Below are 21,721 nucleotides of genomic sequence, written 5' to 3'. Positions count from 1 at the left end.
GAATATATCCCAAAAAATTAACCCAAAAAACCCCGATGCTCGTCCGTGAGCACAGCCGGGGCTGGAGCAGGGGTGCCAGGAGGAGCAGTGCAGGCAGGCGGCCGGCTCCAGCTGCTCCCCGACCGCTGCTCTTCAGGGCAGCGCGCCTTCCCCCGAGACAGCCCGTTAACCCCTGACAATTAACGCACTGTTACCAGCCCGGGCAGCAGATGTGGCTGTGCCTTTTAGTCCTCCCAGCTGGCAGAAGAAGAAAATGGGGATTTTCGATTTCCTGACCTCGAGCTCTGTTCCGCAGGGAGAGGGGAGCGGGTGGCTGCATGGCGCGTAGCTGGAAGGAGCGGGGTGATCCCCAACCTACCCCTGAAACGGGAACAAATCCCAGCAGTAAGGCACGGCTCACACTGGGGAGGGCAGGCAGCAAGCACAATCCCAAGAAAAGGCAGCCCCAGACCCAAACATCCTCCTGCCCAGGAGGGAGCAGGGCTTGGGAAGCGATCCCCGTGTGCGGGGAGCAAGGTGGAGACCCCGCGCCCACCGGGCTCAGCACCACAAGCTGTCAGGGAACGATGCAGCAGCAAACCCCGAGTTGCAGAGCAGAAGAGGGGGGAAAAAATCAGAGGTGGGAGCGCCAAAGTGAGCAGCAGACACCAGTGATGCTCAACAGGATCTCACGTTTATTATTGAGAAGTGATTAATGGTGAAAAGAAAGGCAACGCCCATTCCTCATTGGCTTAACAAGAAACTGAAGAAACATATTCACTACACATTTTACAATATTTCTTTTTTTTTTTTTGTCCAAACTTCACTTTCCTGTAAATAAAACAAGTTTTTTTTTGCCGCTGTTCTCAGCTTTCAAATCAAATTAACCCAGACTTAATCTGTAATCCGTATAATGCACAAGAACAGAACATCTCTTAGGACTCCTAGTACTTGACTTTCGAGTAACAAAGGGTCAGCGAAAAATGAACCACCTTTAAGACACAACCTCGTGGACAATTTCTGCTCAATTCTTCTTAGGCCAAAACCCCAACTTCCTCGTCGGATCCCTCCTCTTCCAGGCCAGGGGCAGGGGCAGGGGAGAAAAGAAAAAAGTTACTCCACTTTCTGCGGTGGATGTCACAACTCGGTGTTCCAAGTGCAAATGTCAAAACCAGGGGAAGGAGGCGCGAGGGGGTGGAAGGAAGGGAAGCAGCGGGGTTTAAAAATTAGAGAAAAAAAGGCATATGCCACTTACGGACTTGAAAAATCCGAAAAAACATAGTAAAAAGACAAAAAACAAAGCGTATGCTCCAAAATCACAACCAAAGCCAAAAGAAAGGGAACAGTTTTTTTTACCTATGCTCTACCTAGAAGGGATTTTTTTTGTTGTTTTTTATTATTATTATTTTTTTTTAAGTCCTATGTCTTGTGAAATTCCAATACTTTTTTTTTTTTTAAACTGCAAGTTTGTAAGAGTCACTTTGAAGTCAATGAAATTAAGAAAAAAAAAGAAGTCCTAATTCTCTCTGGGATGTTTTTGCTCTTTCCTTCTCTCTCCGAGAGATAGCCGGGATGCAACCTCTGCTGCAGTCTCTGGGGGAGGAACGGTCTTTTACTTGACACGGCCTTGGCGTTCCTGCAAAACCAAAGAAAAAAAAAAAAGAAAGAAAGAGACTGTGTTAGCTGAGCAGCTCTTACAAAACCACCAGGGCTGAGTGAGAAAGCAGTTTGAGTCACTGGTTTCACACATCAGCATTTCAACACACGGCAGGGACGCGGCGGTCGCTGGCAGGAGGCGCGCGGGGCCCGGGGCCACCAGCTCATCGCCTGCCCCCCCCGCAGGGATCCTCCTGGCAGCGTCCTCCAGACGGCAGAACTCCGGGACCCCCCCGCGACGGGCTTCTCCATGTTCAGCTGAGGAACGAGGGAATTAAGGAGCGATGGACGAACCAAGGAAGGACTGGCGAAGGAGGGAGCAGGTCGGTCGAGGCGACTGCTGGAGTCGCGGCTGCCACCGGTGAGGGCTGGGAGAGGGGTGACAGAAAGCTCCCGGCCTCCCGGGCGCTGCAGGACACCGAGCAAGGAGCCGGCGCCGAGGCGAAGCCCAGCGCCACGCTGCAGGGGAGCAGCTTTTGGGGGGCCTGGAGCGCTGCCTTTGCCCGGTTCCCCCGGTGTTTTGCGGGCTGGAGGCTCTCCCACCGCCTGCATCCCTCCTCCAGCACTGGACGCACAGACACAAACCCCATCCGAACACGCGCACCGTGCCAAAGGGGTAGCACGGCACCGAATACACCAGACACCGAGGCCACCGCGTCACCTGCTGGGCGGGACGCCCCGTGTCACCGTCTCTGCTGGGCTAGAGCCGAGCCAAACCCAGCAGCTTCGTGCACAAGCGGCTCCGGACTATCCCAAGGGATTAAGAGGTGCCGCCCAGCCCACCTTCAACGCGTTGTTCCCAGACACCACCTCCCAAAGAAAACCCGTCAGCAGCTCGAGGAGCCTCCCGGGTGCTCCTCCCTGCCCCTTGGCCGCACCTCCTCCGAGCGCAGCCCCTTGCGGGAAGGGCACCCGAGCACCTTGGCTCTGGCTCCGGTGCTCAGCGAGCTCCTCCCGCCCAAACCAGTCCCCACCTGCAGCCCCGAGGGATGCCAAGCCCGTCCCTGCCACCTCGAACACCTCCAGGAGGTGCCTGCTGGCCGAACAAGGTGATTTGATTTGGGCATCCCTCGGCGTGAGCCTGCCTCGCTCAGAGAGGAGGGAGCTCGGTGACCGGGGTGCCCCGCTCACCTCCCTGGGCAGCACCTGGCTCTCGGTGGAAGCAGGCGGGTTGCTGGAAGGAATCGTGGCTCTGCTGAATCCGGTGAGAGCTCGGCTGCTGGGAGCTTCGATCCTGGGCGGCCACCCGTCACTGGAAACCTTCCCCCCAGAAGGGAGCCCCGCGTCCAGCTCGAAGCAATACCTCGCGCCAGGAGCTGGCAGCGCCCAAGGAGGCTTCAGCTGCAGCTCCTCTGCGGGGGCTGATGGGTGCTGGGGCTGCTCTGCGCCCCGCTGCCCTCCCTGAGCACAGGGAAAGCCAGCCCACCGCAACACCGTGCACAGAAGACCTGCCAGAGAGAGGGGCTAGACTCCAGCACACGCTCTCCAAGAATATTTGCACCGCCCAAGTCGACTTCACTCTGTTCTGCTCTGGCACGGCTGCCCGAACCTCCTGCAGGCGCCACGTGCTGCTGACAAACGCTGGCACCCAACAGCAAAAATAAAAGTACCGCGGCGGTGAGCAGAACCGGTCCCGATCGTGAGGCAGGATGGCTCCGTTTGTGGCTTTCCCCGCGGTGCTCGGAGGCGCCAGCCCTGCTCCGTCCCCACCGCGCTAAGAGGACGGGCGGCGGCGTGACGCACGGCTTCGGAAGGAGCCGCAGCTGCTGGAGCCAACGCCGCCGGCCTCCCGAAGGAGGAGCGGGTGAAGTTGGTGGCCAGCCCTGAGGCCAGGGCACGCCGACAGCGTGGGGCAGCTCTCAAATAAACAGCTCCTAAAAGTCCAACCTCACAACGGCAGAGGACAGCCCCTTGGAAAGGGCTCAGCCAGATGTCCCCGTGCCTCCAGGCTGGAGCAGGGAGCGGGGACGTGCCCGAGCACCTTCGTTTCAGGGCGAATTACAGCACGGCTCTTCCTCAGCCCGGTGTTCCATTTCGAAGCCTCCTGCTGCTCAACACCAGCCCGGCGCCGTGCAGAACCACCACCTCCTACCACCACCTCCTCCTACCTCCGCCTCCGGCAGCACCCGGAGCCCTGTGCCGCAGACACACCACCGGGACGGGTACCGCAGGGCAGCAGTGTTGCGGATCCAACGCCGAGGGCACGGTGCCGGCAGGGACGCCCAGCAGGAGGCACTGCAGGCAGCAGCCACACGTGCAGGGCTCTGAGCTCGTAGGACATCCACGGAGGGCAGAGATCCCCCCGAAAGCTTCGTGTTCTCTCCGGCTGCCTTTCGGCAGAGCTGGGCTGTCACCTCGCTGCTTTGAACAGGAGGAGCAGGGGAAAGACACAAGCACGGGCAGACTCCTGCCTCCCTCCAGCCAACCCCTCGGCGACCAGAGTGCAAAAGGGATCGGTGATGAGTGGGAAGCGGCTGCCGTGGCTCACGCTGGGCGCTGACACCCACACAGCACCGCGGGGCTCGCAGGCATCGAGCTCTGGTTAAGCAGAAGCCCTCCGGCATCGCCCTGCTTAACCCACTTGGGGCGCACGGCAAAGTCCCCGGGGGCACGCAGCGATGCCACCGGCCAGGTCCCGATGCCACCGGCCGAAGGAGCGAGCGGCGCAGGCTGAGGACAGATCCCAGCCAGCCCCGCTGCGGGGAGCCAGCACCAACAGAGGGCTCAGGAGCCTGCGCCCAGAGCTGATAGCACCCAAACCCGGCAGGCAAATGCCAGCCCCCAGAGACCCACGCAGCTCCCCCCGAGCTCCTGCACCTTGCCCAACGTCTCCAGCAGCCCATGCCTCTCGCTGCAGTGGCACAGAGTTTGGGTTTCCCAGCTCTCCTCTCGCACCCTGGACGCGATCCCGGCGAGGTAACGTGACGCCGAGCGCGATTTCCAGGGGCCTGTCCCCGAGGCAGGCTGCTGGCTTGGCTCGGACGCGAGGACTCGCGGCCCTCTGCTGCCTCACACTTGCCCAGCGCGGCCATCCCGGCAGGATCGGCCCGAGGCACGGCCGCAGACAGCACAGCCACGGACGAGGCTTCGCTTCTGCTGGGCTTATCCGCTCCGCAAACAGCCTCCGGTCCCGATTTACAAACCAAACGTGAGGTTTTCCTGCTGTGGGCGTTAAAAGCCGTCCCCCACGGAAGGGGCTAACATCAGGGACACCGCTCAGCTTCCAGAAGGCTGCACCTACCTCCTGGTCACCCAGGGGCTCACCACCAGGAGAGACAAGGCGAGGTCTGCAAATAAAAGCAATTCCTTGCCAGAGCAAGCGAAGACCTCCTGCTTTGCAGCTAAGAACCCACAAGAAACCTACGGGAGCAAAACCCAGCGTCCACACAACCCCTAAAAGAAGGGAACCGGCATCGCTGGGAACGCACGAGCCGAGCAGGGACACCAACTGCGCCCAGACCCTGCGGGGTCTCCTCTCCTACCTACAGGCGCCGCTGCTCCCCAGGATCTTTCCAGGCCTCTTTACACCTGATGCAACCGACTGCAGAGGAGCAGAGGACGAGGCTCTCCTTGCTGAAAGGACAGCAGGGGTGAGCGGGCTCCCGCTGGCTTCGGGGCGCAGGCGGCAGCCGCGCAGATCCCGTCGAGGTGCTGAGAAGGACAGAAATCTGCCTCGTGCCCTTCCAGGGCACCCTCACCGCTCCCCGTCAGTACCGGGGTGGGGAGCCTGCCACCTTTCTCTGCGGCCGGCTGCTTTGGGCACACCAGCGCTTCTCGCGTGCTGCTCCAGTTTCCCCACCGGGGCTCAGGGAGCTCGGCTCTGACCTATCTGCCACGCAGAAACCCTGCGGAGCGGGGAAGTAACGGCACAGACGGAAGGAGCGGGAACAGGTAACAACAAAGTTCACACAAACGGCGTCCCACAGTGCTCACAGAGGCTCAGCGAGCTCTGCGCCAAAGCTCCCATCCACACCAGCCACAATAAGGTGATTTTTGTTGTTTTTTTTTTTAAAACAAACTCGTATTCCTCCTCATTTGGGTTCACACGAAGCATTTCATGACTTCGGTTCCTCTGCAACCACAGCTCACACAACGAGGATCAGCACCAGAAAACGAGTGCCCCGTGCCCCTTCAGAAGGGGCAGGACTCCCACCTGGACGGTTCAAACCCTTCGCTAACTCACTTCTTCTACCCTCTGTCACACCGTGCGAGCGTCACGGTAAGGACTGAATAACCTCGTGCAGAGAACCTGGGGAGCTTCGCTGAAATCTGTGGTTCAAAATAGTCCTGAAAAAAAAATAGGGGAGGGAGCGAATAATGAAGCGACCAAGTTTACTGCTGATGCTGTTCCATCCCGGGTAATAAAAACAGCAGCCAAGTGCGAAGAACTGGAGGGCCTCGTGACAAAAACCAGCTGAACGCCGCAGTGAATTCGGTCTGCGTGGCTGAGGTAACCCAAATGACGCACGTGGGAACAAACACCGCCCTAACCCCACAGCCACGGGCTGCAAGCTGGCCACTAACGATCAGAAGCAAGGTTTGATCCCTAACACTGGGGAGACACCCACAATCAGAGCAAACGTGGTTCAAACAGACCTTATCGCCGTGCCTCGCCACGAGCCGAGCTGCACCTCGGTCCAGAGCAGCGCCTGCTCCTCTCCACCTCCGCGGGAGAGCTGGAAAAGGGTTCGACAAGGGCAGCAGGGACGAGCAGAAGGGCAGGAGAGTTCCTACCTGCAGAGCCACCGGGCTGCAGCTCCCGCTCCTGGAGAAGGGAAGGCCGAATGGGGATGTGAGAGCAGAGCTGAGATCTGCTTTCAGCGTCTCCTCCGGCACGAGGACAAGGCGCTATCACGGGAGGCCAGCACGTGGCCGATTCAAAGCAAAGCAAGAGGACGCGCTTCTTCCCAGAGCACCATTACGCTGAAGAACTTGCTGCTGCAGCATCCTGAGGATGCTCAAAGGCGGCGTCGGAGCACGGGACAAGAAAAGCCATTAGCAGTTAGAGACGAGGATACAAACCCTGGGCCCAGTAACTCCTGAGGTACAAGCTGCTAAAGGCGAGGGGAGCCTTCAGAGACGGCTAAACACGTGCTTGCGCTGTCCTAACAGCCATTTGCTCCCGACCACGTCACCGTTAGCTGCCCACAGAGCTCACTACCTGGAAAAAGAGCAAGAAGGCTCGAGGAACGCCTCCGCACATCCAGCAGAGCCACAGGTCAGCCACCTTGCACGCCCCGACGGAGACGCTCGCTTCCTCACGTGCCAAGCGATGAAGGCTGCAGACACACGCACGGACGAGCCACCTACAGCCTTCTCTGCGTCTTCGTCTCATCGCTGCTTGAAGGGGAGCATGCAGCACCACTCACCGGAGCGGTTTGAGACTTCAACTGTTGGTATTTTCCGTTTTTTTTCCTTAAACTCACCAGGAACACAGCATTCGCATCCGCTGAACGCAAACTCGGGCTGGCTTACAGCAGCCTGAAGGTTGAGCGATGGTCGGGACTTCGCGGTATCTTCATTATCATCACGCAATTAGAAGTTCTCTGAAGGTTTTACAGGAGGTGACATCGAATCACAAGTAACAGAGCTGGGAGAACAGAACCTTCCCTGTGCGTACCGATGCACGTGGAACAGGAAAAAATCCCACTGTTTTAGTTTCAAGACGAGAAATGAGACAAAGCTGCAGTTAGATCTTGTCTCAAGTCTTCCCAGCCAATATTGCATTGTAAGAAACAACTCTGCTGTTAACCACAGGGAAAAAACCCTCAGCATTGCCCTTTTAATAAAACAACTCCAGTGGTATGGAACCAGAAACAGGCTCCATTTCCAAGCTCTTCCTAGAGAACGGCTTGCAAAACCCCAGTGCTTTCCTACGAGCTGCTCAGAGGGCCGATCACAGGACGTATGCGCCCATTAAGCAGCTCGTCGCTGGAAGGAGCTCCAAGGGGCTCTGTCCCAGCCGGGTAAGGACAGAGGTTATCCCACAGAGGTTATCCCAGAGGTAACAGCAGCCCTCCTGAGCAGAGGCTGCCTCGGACAATTCTGCCACAGCACGAGCAGGGCGGCGCTGGTTCACTCGGCATGCACCACGAAGGAATCGGTTTAGGAGCCCGTAAAGCCCCAGGACAGCCCAGCCACTACCAGGTACAAACGGGAATGTACAGGAAAATAAGAGGGCTCAAATAATTGCATCTCAAACGGTCACATGGCACCAAACACGGTGCCTTCCAGCTGAGCACCGGTCACGTAACGCAAAAGAGAAGTGACTCCTTGCAGGCAGAAGTGCTGCAGCATTACAATTTTCCCACTAACTTTGTGCTCTTGAAGTCCTGCGCTGCCACAAGGAGTCTCCCAGGATCCCGGTCAGCTCTAGGTGATGTCTTGTGACCTTGCACCTCTGCACCAGGCAGAAAGCCCAGGCAGTAGAGCAGAGCCATGCCCAGCGCACGGGGCTGTCATTAAACGAGAGCCGATGAGCGCTCGGCTTCAAACTGAGCTGCTTTTAGGGAAAAGCAGCCCTTAATAAAATAACCTGAACCACAAGGCCTGTGTCAGAGGCTGTTGACCTCGGTGCCAGCACCTTACTCACAGCACTTGAAGAGAGCCACCAGCACCGACGTCTCGCACGCTCCCTCCTCGCACCCCCCAGGGAATTCGCCAGCCACGCGCAGCCCAGCTCAGTCGCTGAAGGAGGAAAGACGTCTTTTTTCCTCAAGCCCTCCTCTTGAAATCATCGCGTTCCTGATGGAGGCACTTCACACCTTGGTAGGAGGATCAGGTCGGGGCATCCTGCAGCTCGGAGCCAGGCGAAGCAGCCTGGAGCAGGGGGACGGGAAGGAGCGAGCAGCCCTGCCCACAGCACGCAGGCTCCGAGCGGACTCCGAGAGGACTCCAAGGGGAGGCCGCGGCCGTCAGAGGCCAGCACCATCCATCCCGTGGCCCGCTGACCTGGAGACGGAAGGCTCTCAATCCGATTACCGGCCCTCGACGGCTCCTCTCCCCGCCTTCAGAAGCGACACGCCGACCCTCTGCTGCCTCAGAGAGCCAACGCGACGTTAACGGAGTGGGGAGCTGGATCAGGCTCGCTCTTTTCCCCCCCTTGCTGCAGGGAAATGGCTCCCGGCTGCTCCTGGTTCAGGGCTGAGGGAGAAGCGCCCCGACCTCCAGCGGGAAGCAGAGCAGAGGGGAGAGCTGAGCCTTCCCCTCCCGTTTTCTACCGCCTCTAAGCAAAGCTAACGCATAACCGAGCTACGGGAGAACGCCGCTGAGTGCTCCATAGTGCTGCCGACAGGTATTTAAGCACAAAGCACTGCTTGCGTCAAACAGGGAGTAACAAACTGCTAGGATAAGCAGCACGGGTTACGTTCGCTCCGTTACTGAGCACGACAAACACGAGCACGGACACACACGTACAGGGCTGGGAAGGCTGGGACTAAGCCAGGAGAAACAAGGCATGTTACCGAGCAGCGAAGGGCGCTCGCTGCCTGTCCCGGTACGTACAGCAGCTAAAAACCCTTCACTGGGGTCAGGATTTGGAGCAGAAAGAGCAAACGGCCTGGGGATCACTGGGAAAAAGGGACCAGGCGAGTGCAAGCAGTGTCCCCTTGCCGTCACGGCTGGCTGTGCCTGCACGGGCAGCGTCCACGAACTGAATCTTTGCTTCCCCTGCAGTCAGAAACGCTCTCCTGGGGAGACGGCAAAGCCCAACGCAAGCACAGCGTCGGCCAAGGGCCACCAGCAGGAGAAAAGCGCAGGCCCACGCTACAGAAAACATGCCCGCTCCTCCCTGCCCTCAGAGGCTACAAATGAAGAATTTAAGAGCTTTGCAGGAGACAGCAGGAAGCGTTCCCTCCTTACGAGGGCTGGGAAGCAGCGGGCTCGCGTCAGGCAGGCTCGCACAGCACCACTTAGGTTCCCTAACACCGTAACCGGTACGGGGGGCAGCGCCACGTGCCACAATTAAAACTCCTTCAGCCAGCAGTGCCAGCTGCCGTGCAAAACGCAGCACGTTTGGGGGAGCAACGCCCTCCCCCCGCCAACCAGAGCTTTCTGTTTCGAGGGGCGCAACCTCAGCGAGGAAGCCGAGCCCGCACCGCTCGCCCCGACTCGATGCCAACCAGCCAAGGGCAGCCGGCCACCCCGGCACAGGGAGGGACAGGACGTTCTTCATGCAATTTCCTTCCCCAAATCCCTGAAAATCCGCAAGGAAAAGTCCCCCAGCACCCCCCCCCCCCGGTCCCGGCGATGGGACGAAAGCCCCGTGCTCGACGCCCCTGGGAGCGTGCCCCCGCGGGTTCCCAGCACACACAGGGTGCTCCCCTGCAGTGCCGCGGCACGTCCAGCACGGCCTGAAACCTCCACGCTGCAACGCTCCCAGAAATACCCGGGAGCTCCCAGGGCTACGGAATAACGTTTTCTGGCTGCTCGTTTCCCACGGGTAAAGCAACCCTTCCCGGGAGGGAGCTGCTGACGCCCCCTGCCACGAGGGCTGCCGGCTTTCCAGGAGTCCTGCGCTGCCCCAGCCAGGGTCACACCGGCAGTCGGCTCCATCCGTCTGGGCACCAACACCCGAACCCTTTAAAAACCGGGTTTAGCAGAGCCAAGCGAGACGCTCGGAAGAGATCCGAGGGCAGAGGCGAGGACAAGAGCACGACTTCAGCGTCTCCGCCACCGCTGAGCCTCCCCTCGCCGGCCGGAGGGAACAGCACCAACCCCGAGAGATATTTTTCGTATGACTTCTTGGGACTATTTCGGGGAATTCTAGAGCAGTGACTCCAGCAGGGAGATGTAGAAAAGGATACTGGAGAGTTCCCAGGCTTGCACAAGAGCTCGCCCATCTGCTCGGGTAGCCAGCGGGAATCCGACAGCAAAGCAAAGGTTTCGGCAAGCTGGAAGCCGAGCGCGACAAGCGCAGCTCGCTCCGAGCTCAACCCGAGCCAAAACGCGGAGACATTTCAGCTCCGAGGAAGAGGAATGCAGAACGTTACCCTATCGCCGCCACCCGAAGGCCGCTGGTGGAGACAAAGAGCCTCTCGCAGCGGGATTTCCCCGACACAAAAGCAGCCTGACAGACCGCAGGCAGGGAGGCAGCGCCGCAGCCAGGAGCAGTTTTAACTTTCCACTGCCCCGGCTCCGCGCTCTGATCACTTTTTTTTTTTCCAGGTGACTCGCTGAGGTGTCCCGAGGCAGGCATAGCGTGGTGCTGGGGTTTTTTCTGGTTCTTTTTTCTTTTTTATTTTTTGGCCAACCGCAGTCGCGGGGTCCCCATCAGCGCCCACCCCGCAAAACCCCGCAGCTGCTCCCCGGCGAGGGCACACACCAGCGGTCACTGGAACCCCAACCGTCCCCGGGGCCGCGTCACAGAGCCCTCTGAGAGGTCAAAGTGCTGCAAGACAGACCCAAAACGCTGCAAGACAGACCCAGTCACTTCCTCCGCGCCGGATGTCACAGGGCAGAGGCCCTCCGCGTGCAGCGGGGTGAGTCAGCGGCAGAAAGCCAACGGCAACTTCGCGAACCCCTCCTCGCCTGCCAATCCCGGGGAGGGGTGACTAAGTTCCCTCCGAAGGAATGAAGCATTTCCGAATCGGCCGCTTCTGCACCGGAGCCCCGCATCAAATCAGCTCCAGCAGCGCCGGGAAGGAGGCGCCCAACGCCCGCCAGCGGCTGCTTTGACCCCAATACGCGGGAGCATCCCCAAAAAAAACACCCCAAGGATTGCTGGGGAGGGGGCTTCAAGGTAGAGCTGAAGAGACGGGCAGAGATGTTTTGCATTGTAAAGAAAACTGCCAAGTCACTATTTTTAATATCTTACTCATTTTCAGGCCATTATAAGCTAGCAAACAGCACACCACGTGCCCGGCCCCTTTCCCACCGTTCTCTTCCTTCTTTCCACCCCCTCGGATCTCCCCAGGACAATTTTCTTTCCGTCCCTGCCCCCCCGGTGCCTCCTGGGCCCTTCCCCTGCCGGCTCCCCCCCGTGCCACGGCCCCGCTGCTGTCTCACAGCACACCGTCAGATGCCGGGCGCGTGAGGACCCCACCTCCCCCCGCACAGCCCACGTTTCCCACCACGTTCCCAGCCTCAGCCGATAAAGGAGAAAAAGGCTGGGGAGCAGGCGAACACTGCGCGGCTGCGAGGTCACGCAACGCATCCAGGTTCTCACAGAGAGCAAGCTCAGACGTAAAATTAAGAAACCCTTCTCTCCCCGTGCCCTGCAACTCGCTCCTCCCCTACAGATTTCCTTCGGGCACCGTAAATGCTTGAGGCTCCAAGACGCGACCACCTCCGGTGACGCTGCCTACGGGGATGACGCTCCGAGTAAAAAACAACAAATTCAGACGTGTTCGCCGCCGGGGCGAGCAGTGGCAGCTCCTGCCTCAGTTCTCCAGCCGCTGGTGGAAGATTTCCCCCCCCACTGAAGGAACAGAGCCCACCAGAGGGCTTGGCAGCCCCCCGCGAGCTGTGCCGGTGCTCGTTTTTAATTACCGCTGCGATCAAATCCCAGCAGATCCCCGCCGCAGAGCGGCTCAGCCGCAGGTGAACCTAACCCGAGCGCACCCAGGCTCACCGCTCACTGAATTTCCTCCCAGCTCCAGAGTTCGGGACCGGTTTTGTGGCCCTCCCGGTGAACAAATGGGGGGTGACAGCAGGCCCCGAGGCAGCAGACCCACGCGGCAGGGCACGGCCACGCGCCGTGCCGGCGCCAGCCGACCGGCTTCAGATCCTACCCCTCGCTGCCAAAGGAACAGAACGACCTGCACCGCATCCACGGGAGAGGACGAGCGCTCCCGGACCTAAATCGCTGCGGGGGAGATTTAGGTCGGGCATTAGACAAAGCCTTCTGCCAGGAAGGATAATTAAGCGCAGGCCTGGATTGCCCGGGGAGGGCCAGGAACTGCTGCAAGCGGAGGTTTTGCGAGCGGTGGGAAACATCTGCCACACGCCGACCCCACGGCGGGCAGGGGGTGGGTCAGGCGGGCCGCCAAAGACCCGGCTCCGCAGCCCAGCCACCCCCCAAAGCCCCCCCGACCTCTTACTTTGTGCCATCCTGACCCGGGAGCTGACCGCAGTGTGAAAATGGGTTTTGTGGGGAACGCGGTGCTGGGGCAAGTCCGAGATCTGCAGCAACCGAAGGGCAGGCGGCCACGAGCAGGGCCGGCACGAGGTTCCTCACCCCGCTCCGCCAGGTGGCACCCAGTTCTGGCAGCACCCGCCCGCACCCCACTGGCACCCATTTGGCCAGCAGATTCGCTCCCGTTTGGGCAGCAGGTTGCCTGTGCGAGCACGCAGCCAGCCGAAAAGCCCCCCCAAAAAGCCCCCCCGATGCCCAAACTCGCCCACGAGCCCGTGCCTCCCGCCCCACAGGACCCCACCAGAAAGAGTTACCTTTTTGACATTTTCCTCCTCCTCCTGGCGTTTCTCATAGTGTGAGAAGTCATCGAAGATGGAGGTGGTGTGCTTGTAGGTGGCAATGATTTTCAACACCTGCTTAGCCTTTTCCAGAGGCACCTCCTGAGTGTCCCTGGAGTTGGTCACTGGTTTATTCTCGTTGTTCTCTAGGCGGATGTGCCGCAGCTGGCTGTTGGGAACGTCCTTCACAAAAATCCACCTGACATCAAAACGTCCCTTCCACTTGTCCTGGGACCACACACCCGCACACGTGTTGTAGTCCACAGCAGATTTCATCTCTGCTACTCCGCAGAAGTGACCGCTCCCGTTGACGCTGAACAGTAAGTAAACGGGGCCCTTCCCGTTCATGGAGCGGTAGGCGGCATCCAGTCTCTTGTTGCCGTGCTCCGTGCTGCACCAGATGTTGTACTTGATGGACCGGTGGATATCGTCCTCGGAGTAACTCTTAATGATGAACACCCGCCCGTGCTTGGGGTTCCAGTCGAAATCCTTGGGGTTGTAGTTGTTGATGGACCTCAGCTTCTCCAGGACCGGGTGAGGCTCCGACGGAGCGGAACCGGAGCCGGCCTGAGCCTGCCCCGCTCCGCCGCCGCCGCCGCCCTCCGCGCCGTTTTGGCCGAAGCCGTTGCCGCGGTTCCGGGGGGCGACCCAGCGGGCGGGCTGCGCCGCCTGCTGCGGCACGGGCAGCGGGGCGGGCTGCGGCGGGGGCAGCGGCTGGGGCTGCTGCTGCTGCTGCCCGGCCGAAGCCTGCGCCACCGGCGGGCTGCCGCTCATCTGCTGCCCCACGGGCTGGGGGGACGCCTGGGGGGGCTGCTGAGCCATGGCGGGGACCAAAGCCTGCGAGGGGGCTTTCGCCACGGGCCCTTTGTTGTCCCAAGTCCCGATATCCATGTTGTGTTTGATGGGGGGCGGCGGGAGGCTGGAGCCCGCGATGCCGTTCTTGGTCTTCAGCTTGGGCTGCTGCTTGGCCGGCTTGCTGGCGATGTCGGCCCAGGAGGCGGGCTTCGGAGGAGCGATGGTAGCCGGGGGCAAGCCGCCGGGCGCCACGATGTTGCTGCTGATGGAGCCGCTGCCGACGGCCGAACCGACGACTTTGGGGACGGCGCTGGCCACGTCCGTGCTGCCCAGCTTGAGGGCCGCCATCCCCTGGTCGATGGCGTTCATGCCCGGAGCCTTGTTCAGGGTCTCGCTGGCGAAGGCGGACTGGCCGTCGATCATGGCTCCACCCAGCGAGCTCGGGGCGTAGGCGTAATTGCTGCTGTAGCCGGAGCTCTGAGTGGATTGTCCCTGAGAACTGTTATTCCCCCAAGCCGAGAAGTCGATCCCGCTCGGGAAGAAGTTAAAGCCGTGCTGCCCGAGGAACGGGGTGCTGCCGAGGGCCCCCGGCTGCCCGAACATGGCGTCGGGGAGGAAGTGGGGCTCCCCGTTGCTCAGCTGTCCGTACGAGGTCAGGTAGGGCATGGGGGGGTCGCCCCCCGTGGACCAGGCAGCCTCGCCCAGGGAGTAGGAGAACCCGATGGAGGGGCTGTAGTAGTTGGGTAGGTAGGAGTCGGACATCGCAGTGTACGCATTGTTCTGCCAAACAAAAAACAAGCACTGAAGGGTCAGGATGAGCAGAACACGTTTCCAGGGACCAGGACTAAAAGCCGTTTCGCCTTCCCGTGCCCAACCCTCCCTGCCCTGGGGCCGGGCAGGCAAACAAACAGGCCCGGCCCCAAAGCACCTCCAGCAGCAGCTTCGCTGCCAGACGGATTAAGCACGAAGGCTTCGCCGGCTCCTGCTAGGACGAGAGCACACAGCGCTCCTGCTGCACGGCACCGACAGGACGCCGGGCTGCCTCGGGGCTCCTGCGCGGGCTGTGAAAGCGGTATCTTACCTAGCGTAAGTGTTACCTTCTGCTTCTCCTATCTGCTTGGAAACAGGGATTTTCTCACCTAGGAACGTACGTGTCTGAGCTTATTCTGCTGCTTGTTTGATGCAGGGTTTGGGGGAAGGAGACAGAAGCGGAATACACAGGGTGAAGGGCGCTGCTGAAATCACAAATGTCCCTCGCTGCTTCTAGCCCAAGTCCCTTCCTTAAACTTACCGCCCAGGATCACTGCTTTATCCCAACAATTCAAACCGTTCAGAGTTTGAAACGTTCCAAGAACTTGCAAACAAACCAGGATTTAATGCCTCATCTTCGAAACACCAGCTGCTCCGGTGCTGCAAGCACGTACTAAGAACACCTGGAGATGCGGAGTGATCAATAACACCTCATCGGGAGCCCTTCGCGCGTGGTGACCACGACGAGCGAGCAGGCTGCAGAGCAGAAAGCAGCAGCTCTGTGCTCCGGTCTCCCTTTTAACATCCGAACAGCCTTTAGGTTATGAAAACAAATGCTTAATTTTACAATTAGGAAACTCTCAGACATGACTAAGGTTTGCTTACACGAACAACATCTGTCATTTCGTATTCAAAGCCACGTCCCCCCCGCCCCGGGGAGCTGTTAAAGCCACGCTAATGGACATTATCAGCTGGTAATTTGAACCTGGGTGCAGACGGCCTGGTGCTACGCAGCAGCTCACACGCCAACCCCACGCAGACGAGATGAGAAGCTCGGTTCCCATTTAAAAGCTTGGCTTGCGGCAGGCTCTACTCCGTTTTTCGTTGAATCACGTTTCCATGTGCCAAGCGGCTCCCCCAGGACTTCACGCCGTGCCCAAACCCACGGAGGCTCTCGAGATGGCTCCGGCACCCTCCAGAAACAGCAGCTTCGCCGCTGCACCTTCCACGGAGTTGAATGGAAGCAACAGGCTTGGGGCTAACCGGGTTAGCCTCAACTTCCCCCAGATCGATAGGAATTAAACTACCCCTGCTTTCACAGCGTTTGGGGTGGAAGGGGACCTCTGGAGGTCCCTGGTTCCAGCCCCTGCCGTGGGCAGGGACCCCTCCCAGCATCCCGGGTGCCCGAAGCCCCATCCAGCCTGGCCTCGAGCTCTTCCAGGGATGGGGCAGCCGCAGCTCCTCTGAGCAGCCCGCCCAGCGCCTCACAAACCTCGTAGCGAGGAATTGCTTCCTGGCGCCTGATCTACACCTCCCCTCGTTTAGTTTAAAGCCATTTGCAGAGACAAAGTTTGTTCCGCTGTGTAAAACTAGAAAACTCTCTGTGCTGCTTCACTGTCTGACCGCATGGAAGCTCAGAGACGGTCACTCCTGCCTGTTGGCCCGGAAAGGACGTTAACACCGCAATTACCTCCTATCCCAGGTACAGTTTTACTAATTGAGGAACTCGGTCCTGCTAAACCAAACCACCCAACGGTCTCGAGGGCTCCATCTGTCCAAAAATACGAACGGCAGCACTGACTCCACGGGGCAGTTTGCAAGGCAAATGAAGGAACTCCACAAATAATTATTTTGAACCAGCGAAGCGCCTTGCCCTCACCTCGAACCCGCAGCCAGAGCACAGCCCCCTCGCTGCAGGCTCCTCCTTCAGCTGCCACAGGGACACCCAGCCCCTTGCCACCTCAAAACATTTCCTCGTGTGCCGCTCGAGGCTGAACTTGAAGGCAGCCCACTCCAGCCTAGGTTAGAACAGCACCCGCAGAATATTCACCAGCCGGCCTCACGCAGCACGGCTGGAGCAGAGGAGTTAATCAACTCCTAATTAGCAGGTGAGAGCTGGCAGCTCGGTGCGTTTGCGACAGGCCCGCTGCTGCTCACCGCCTGGATTTCCACAGCCGTGCCTCGCCATCAGGCAGCACCTCGCTCGGCTGCGCTGCACTTGCACAACTGACACTGATTAGCATGCAAATAAAGCCTCATCAGCTTTTAATTCTCTCCGATGACTAAGACTTCGCGTACAGTTATTTCCTCAAATTCGCTATCCCTCTGCATCTCCGCCTCAGACCGGAGGCTGGAGCTTATTTACCGCTGCTGCTCAGCTTTTGGGGCCGGTTTTTTAAAAAGAAGAGTCACTGGCCGCGTACCTGAGCTCTAAAACACACAGTAACATCACGTACCAGGCCGACGAGGCAGGAACAGTCGCACCTGAAACAGCAGCTCTGCAATTAAAGGCCAGGAGACTTTACAACGTGGTTACCTCGTGCTGGTGGGGAGGGCACAGAAAGCAGAGCGCTCGCGCTGCGCGGCAGCGGTTGGCTGAATTCGATTCGTTTCTCAGTCTCAGCTCCCTTCCCCACCTTCAGCAGAGGGGCACGCACGTTCCTGCTTCTCTATCAGGAGCCTGGCTCAGCAGCTCCAGTCACCTCCAGACTCACCCCCGGGTTCCGGATTTTTATTATAAGGAGCATCACGACACAGGTGAGAGGCGACAAGCATCGCAGCAAAAAAAAAGAACCAACAACTTAAACTCACCTAAAGTTTCATTCAAAATTAACGCAGAGGCTTTACCTCGCTCCTGCTGAGTTTCTAGAGGCACAGCTCTGGTTCAGCTCCTCACTTTTAAAAAATAATTTTACCAGTTTGTGACACAAAAAGAAACTTTCAGATAGGTACCAAGCACACAGAATAGAGTAAAATATCGTTTTGCTTCTAATATTACAGTAATTGTCATGCTTTTTAGGAAATTTAAATAAAACTGTGCTCTGTAAGAACCACTTCCACATCCAGAAAGTTAGAAATTGGTGATGTTGGTTTGGGGGACAAAAAAAAAAAAAAAAAAGACTACCACTATGAAATGATAGGGCAAGGAAAATAGCTAATTTTAGTCAAGGCCTGAAAAAGTCACCACACTCTCTCACCCTACACAGTTCAAATTCAGGCTTGTAAGTTTTTAGGGAGCTGAACGCAGCAGGTTACCTTCACGGACAGGCCGAGTGCTGAAGGGGACTTACAGGGAATTTGGCCTCACATTTTTAGAGAAACTAGGAAAATACCTGTTGAATATTTAACTGGGCTAGAAACCTGTTCCTGTGTTCCAACAAAACATGTGGCACCTTCATCTGAAAAAAAATAATACACTGACTAGTAAATATGATTAGAAAAACACAGAAAGGGAGAACCGAAGGGGCTTATTTTCACTAATCACAACAGGAGAGGGAAAAGAAGCCAAGGGAACGAACTCAGGGCTCCGGCCTTGCTACAGATGTTTATCCGTAATGCTCACTGGTAACATCTAATCAGCTGAACTCCATCTGCTGCGTGTCACTCTCCTGCTCCTAAGACAGACCAGTTTACAACGGAGCTAATCTGAAGGAACACGGGAAGAGGAGAAGCATCGGGAAGGCTGACTTTCCAAAGCCGGTCGCAGAGTCTGCAGCCCAACTTTAACCCAAGCTCTAACAAAGTCTTCGCAGCTTTTATCACAAGAAGGTTCTGCGGGCTTTTTTTTTTTTGATGAAAATTTAAGAAAAAAAAAAAGAAAACCCTCGACGTGCATTTTCAGTTTACTTGGCAGAGATAAGAGCACCGATAGTATCCTCCCAAAGCCTTCAGAGCACGGCAGCGTTTTGTGAAGCAGTTTCACAATGCAGCAGAGTGCATCTGCTCGTAGGGGATAAAGAACCACACACAAGCAAGGAAACAAGGTCAAAACAGTAAAACTGAAAGATCAGAAACGCTAACTTGGAGACAGTTGATCACTACTGTTAAAAAAAAAAAAGAGCTGAATCCAACCATAGGGGGTCCCAACACCCCGAAATATTGCTAACACCTTTATTCCTCACCCACCCTGGGCTATTTTTTTATTTTTATTGCCTGGAGAGCTGCAGGTATAAAAGCCACGTTATCTGGCGAGCAGAACGCAGTGGGGACGGCAGACACGAGGATGATGCCAGCTCTGCCTCGGCAGCCAGGCAGCAGCAGGAAACCGCCGGGCTCCCGGCGCTTCCTGCCTGCCGCAGGTACTCTTACTCACCGGCCTGGCCTGGGGGCTCAAGTAGGGCTCAAAGTCATCATCGTTTAAGCCATCCTTCTGGTGCACGGAGCCGTTTTGCACTGGGGGAGAGATTCCGGGCGTTACGGAGCTCTGCCAGCGGCCCCGCCGGGCGCTACGAGGCCGCCCTGCTGCCACAGCACCGGCCGGGAGCTTCCCCACCTCACGTCCCCTGCCTGAGAACTTCCCCCCAGCCCCGCGCACAGCGACCGCCTTCACGTTTCTGCAGCGGGCCGGCTTTTATTTCATTTATTTTATTTATTTAACGGCACTTTTCTCCTTTCCCGGGTGGTTTTCCTCCTCCCCCCAACCCTTCAGCTCACGGCCACGCTGCCCGGGGCCGTTCTGGCGAACGCTTCCCATCCACGCCGCCCCCCCCGAGCCCGAGGTTCCCCACGGGACGCCCACTCCCAAGCAGACCCTGGTACCCCCCCGGTGTCCCCCTGCACCCCCCGGTGTCCCGGGTACCCCCCGCACCCCCAGTATCCCCCCATAACCCCAGTACCGCCGGGTGCCCCCCGTACTCTCAGTATCCCCTGGTGTTCCCGGTACCCCCCATGACCCTGGTACTCCCAGTACCCCCCGGTACCCCCCAGTGCCCCGGGTCCCCCCCAGTGCTCCCAGTACCCCCACGGCCCCGTTATCCTCCGGTACCCCCGGTTCTCCCCGTACCCCCCCGTACCCTCCGGTACCCCCGGTACCCCCCCGTACCCCCCGGTGCCCCAGGCCCCCCCCCCACTACTCCCACCACCCCCACGGCCCTGTCACCCCCCCCGGTGCTCCCCCACGGCCCCGTTCCCCTCCGGTCCCCCCGGTGCTCCCCTTCCCCCCCGTACCCCCTCCGGTGCCCCCCGTTCCCCCTCCCCCGGTTCCCCCCCCACCCCCTCACCTTTATTCCCCTGGCCCTTGGGTCTCTGCGGGAAAGAAGAGAGCAGCGCAGCCCGGTGAGCGGGGCCGGGCCGGGCCGCACCACGCCGCGGGGAGGCCGCCGCTAGGCCCCACCGGGCCGCGGCCTCCTACGGGGGGAAAGGGGGGGAAAGGGGGGGAAGGGGGGGGGGGGGGGGTGCCGGCGAGGCCCCTACCTGCTCCAGGAGGCTGCTGGCCGACATGGCGGCTCCGCGGCGGGGCTGCGGGCGGGGCGGGGCGGGGCAGCGGCGGCTTTGTCCGGGAGCGGGGCTCGGGGCGCGGCCGCCTTGGAGGACTCCGGGCCGGCGGCGGCGGGGGCTGCTGGGGGCGACGCTCTAGGCGAGCGGCCCCCTCCTCGCCTGCCCTCCCCGCCCTCCCCCCCCTCCCTGCCCCTCTGGCCTCTCTCTTCCGGTCCCCGTCTCTATGGCCCCGGGCCCGCCGCGCTCGCGCCCACACACGCGCGCGCACGCGCTCCCTCCTCCTCCTCCTCCCCCCCCCCCCCCCCCAAACCCGGCGTCACGCGGCACCGCGCGCGCAGGCACAATGGCGGGAGGGGAGGGGAGGGGAGGGGGGAGGAGGGGGGCGTGGTGCATGCCGGGCCGGCGGCGGACCGCAGGGCGGGAGGACCCGGCGCCCCCTGGCGGGAGGGGGGCGCTCTTAAAGGGCCACGCGCCCCGTTAGCGAGCTGGTGGTTTTTTTAGGTGAAAAACGGAGAATTTTTGGCCCGCCCCCCCCCCCCCCCGACAGCGGTACGCTGCGGCTCGCCGCTGTTTGAGCCCCCCCCCCCCCCCCCGGTTTGGCTCGCTCCCGGGGGCGCGGGGATCGCCCCCAGCCCCGCTCCCCACCGGTGTCCCCCATAGGGATCAATGGGGCCGGGGTCCCCGCGGGGCCGGGGGCTGCGGGACGAGGCCCCGGGGGGCCGCGGGGGGGTGGTGGGGTAGGGCTGGGGGCTGCACGAGGCCGGCAGGGCCCCCACAGACGCAGTGTTTGCACCCAAGGGGGGCACAGTGCGGGCACGCAGGCTCCAACCCCAAAATGAACCCCAAAACAAAGCCCAACACCAAAACCAGCCCCCCAAACACCCCCAAAAACACCCCAAAAACAACCCCAACACAACCCAAAAACCAGCCCCAAAGCCACCCCAAAAACAACCCAAAAAACAGCCCCCCAAACCACCCCCAAACCAGCCCCAAAAACACCCCAGAAGCAGCCCCAAAAGCAACCCCAGCCCCAAAACCAACCCCAACCCCAAAACCACCCCAAAACCAACCCCAGCGGTGCTAGCGCTTCAGCCCCCAGCCCCTGTGTTTTTGGGGCCGTCAGCCGGGGCAGGGAGCCCTGGGGGAGCGCCGCCAGCACGGCTCACGGGGGAAAGGAGGCGCCGACAGGGGCCAGGCCTCAGAGCCGGGGTGGCTGCCCCAAAACCTGGCCCCGTCCCCCCCCCCAGCCCAGGCCCGGCTCCTGGGGGGGCTCCGGTAAAAAGCAGCGGGGTCCCCGCTCGCCCCTCACCCCCCTGCGAAGAAACCACTCGAGCCCGGTCCCGTTTTTTTTTTCCTTTTAATGCAAAAAATAGCCAAACACATCTGCCGTCCCCCCGCCCGCCCCCCTCCCCAGGTGTGTTTCCTTTGCTGTTGTTTTTTGCTTAATATTTCCAGCCAAGCAGCTCCCCCCCCCCACCCCCCCCAAACCTCCCAAACCTCCGCAGCTCTACCGGCGCCCCCCCGGCTCCCCCCCCTTTTTTTCCCCCCCGGGGGGGTCCCCGAGGGCAGGAGGGACCCCGGAGGGGCGCTCGCTGACTTCGGCGCCCGTGCCGGCTCTAATCCTGCGGAGAGATCCTAGGAAGAAAGAAGAAGAAAGAATAGAAAAATAAAACCACCAGACGAGTAGCGACAA

At 59.7% G+C, this 21,721-nt stretch overlaps 1 protein-coding gene across 1 annotated transcript; it reads right to left on the bottom strand.

Moving 5' to 3' along the window:
- Positions 1-651: 651 nt before the first annotated feature.
- YTHDF2 (YTH N6-methyladenosine RNA binding protein F2) lies at positions 652-20,311 on the bottom strand. The gene is made up of 5 exons (XM_066982731.1): positions 20,005-20,311; positions 19,812-19,836; positions 18,905-18,984; positions 13,024-14,622; positions 652-1,615 (listed from the first exon to the last, which is right to left on the bottom strand). Exons 1-5 carry the CDS (start codon positions 20,029-20,031, stop codon positions 1,592-1,594), a joined length of 1,755 nt encoding a protein of 584 aa, XP_066838832.1. The 5' UTR covers positions 20,032-20,311; the 3' UTR covers positions 652-1,591.
- Between the last annotated feature and the right edge of the window lie 1,410 nt (positions 20,312-21,721).

Source organism: Anser cygnoides, chromosome 24 (assembly GCF_040182565.1).
Source record: "Anser cygnoides isolate HZ-2024a breed goose chromosome 24, Taihu_goose_T2T_genome, whole genome shotgun sequence".
Taxonomy (NCBI): Eukaryota; Metazoa; Chordata; class Aves; order Anseriformes; family Anatidae; genus Anser; species Anser cygnoides.
The sequence above is the reverse complement of the archived record's forward strand: the minus strand, read 5'-3'. Positions and strand labels throughout refer to the sequence as shown.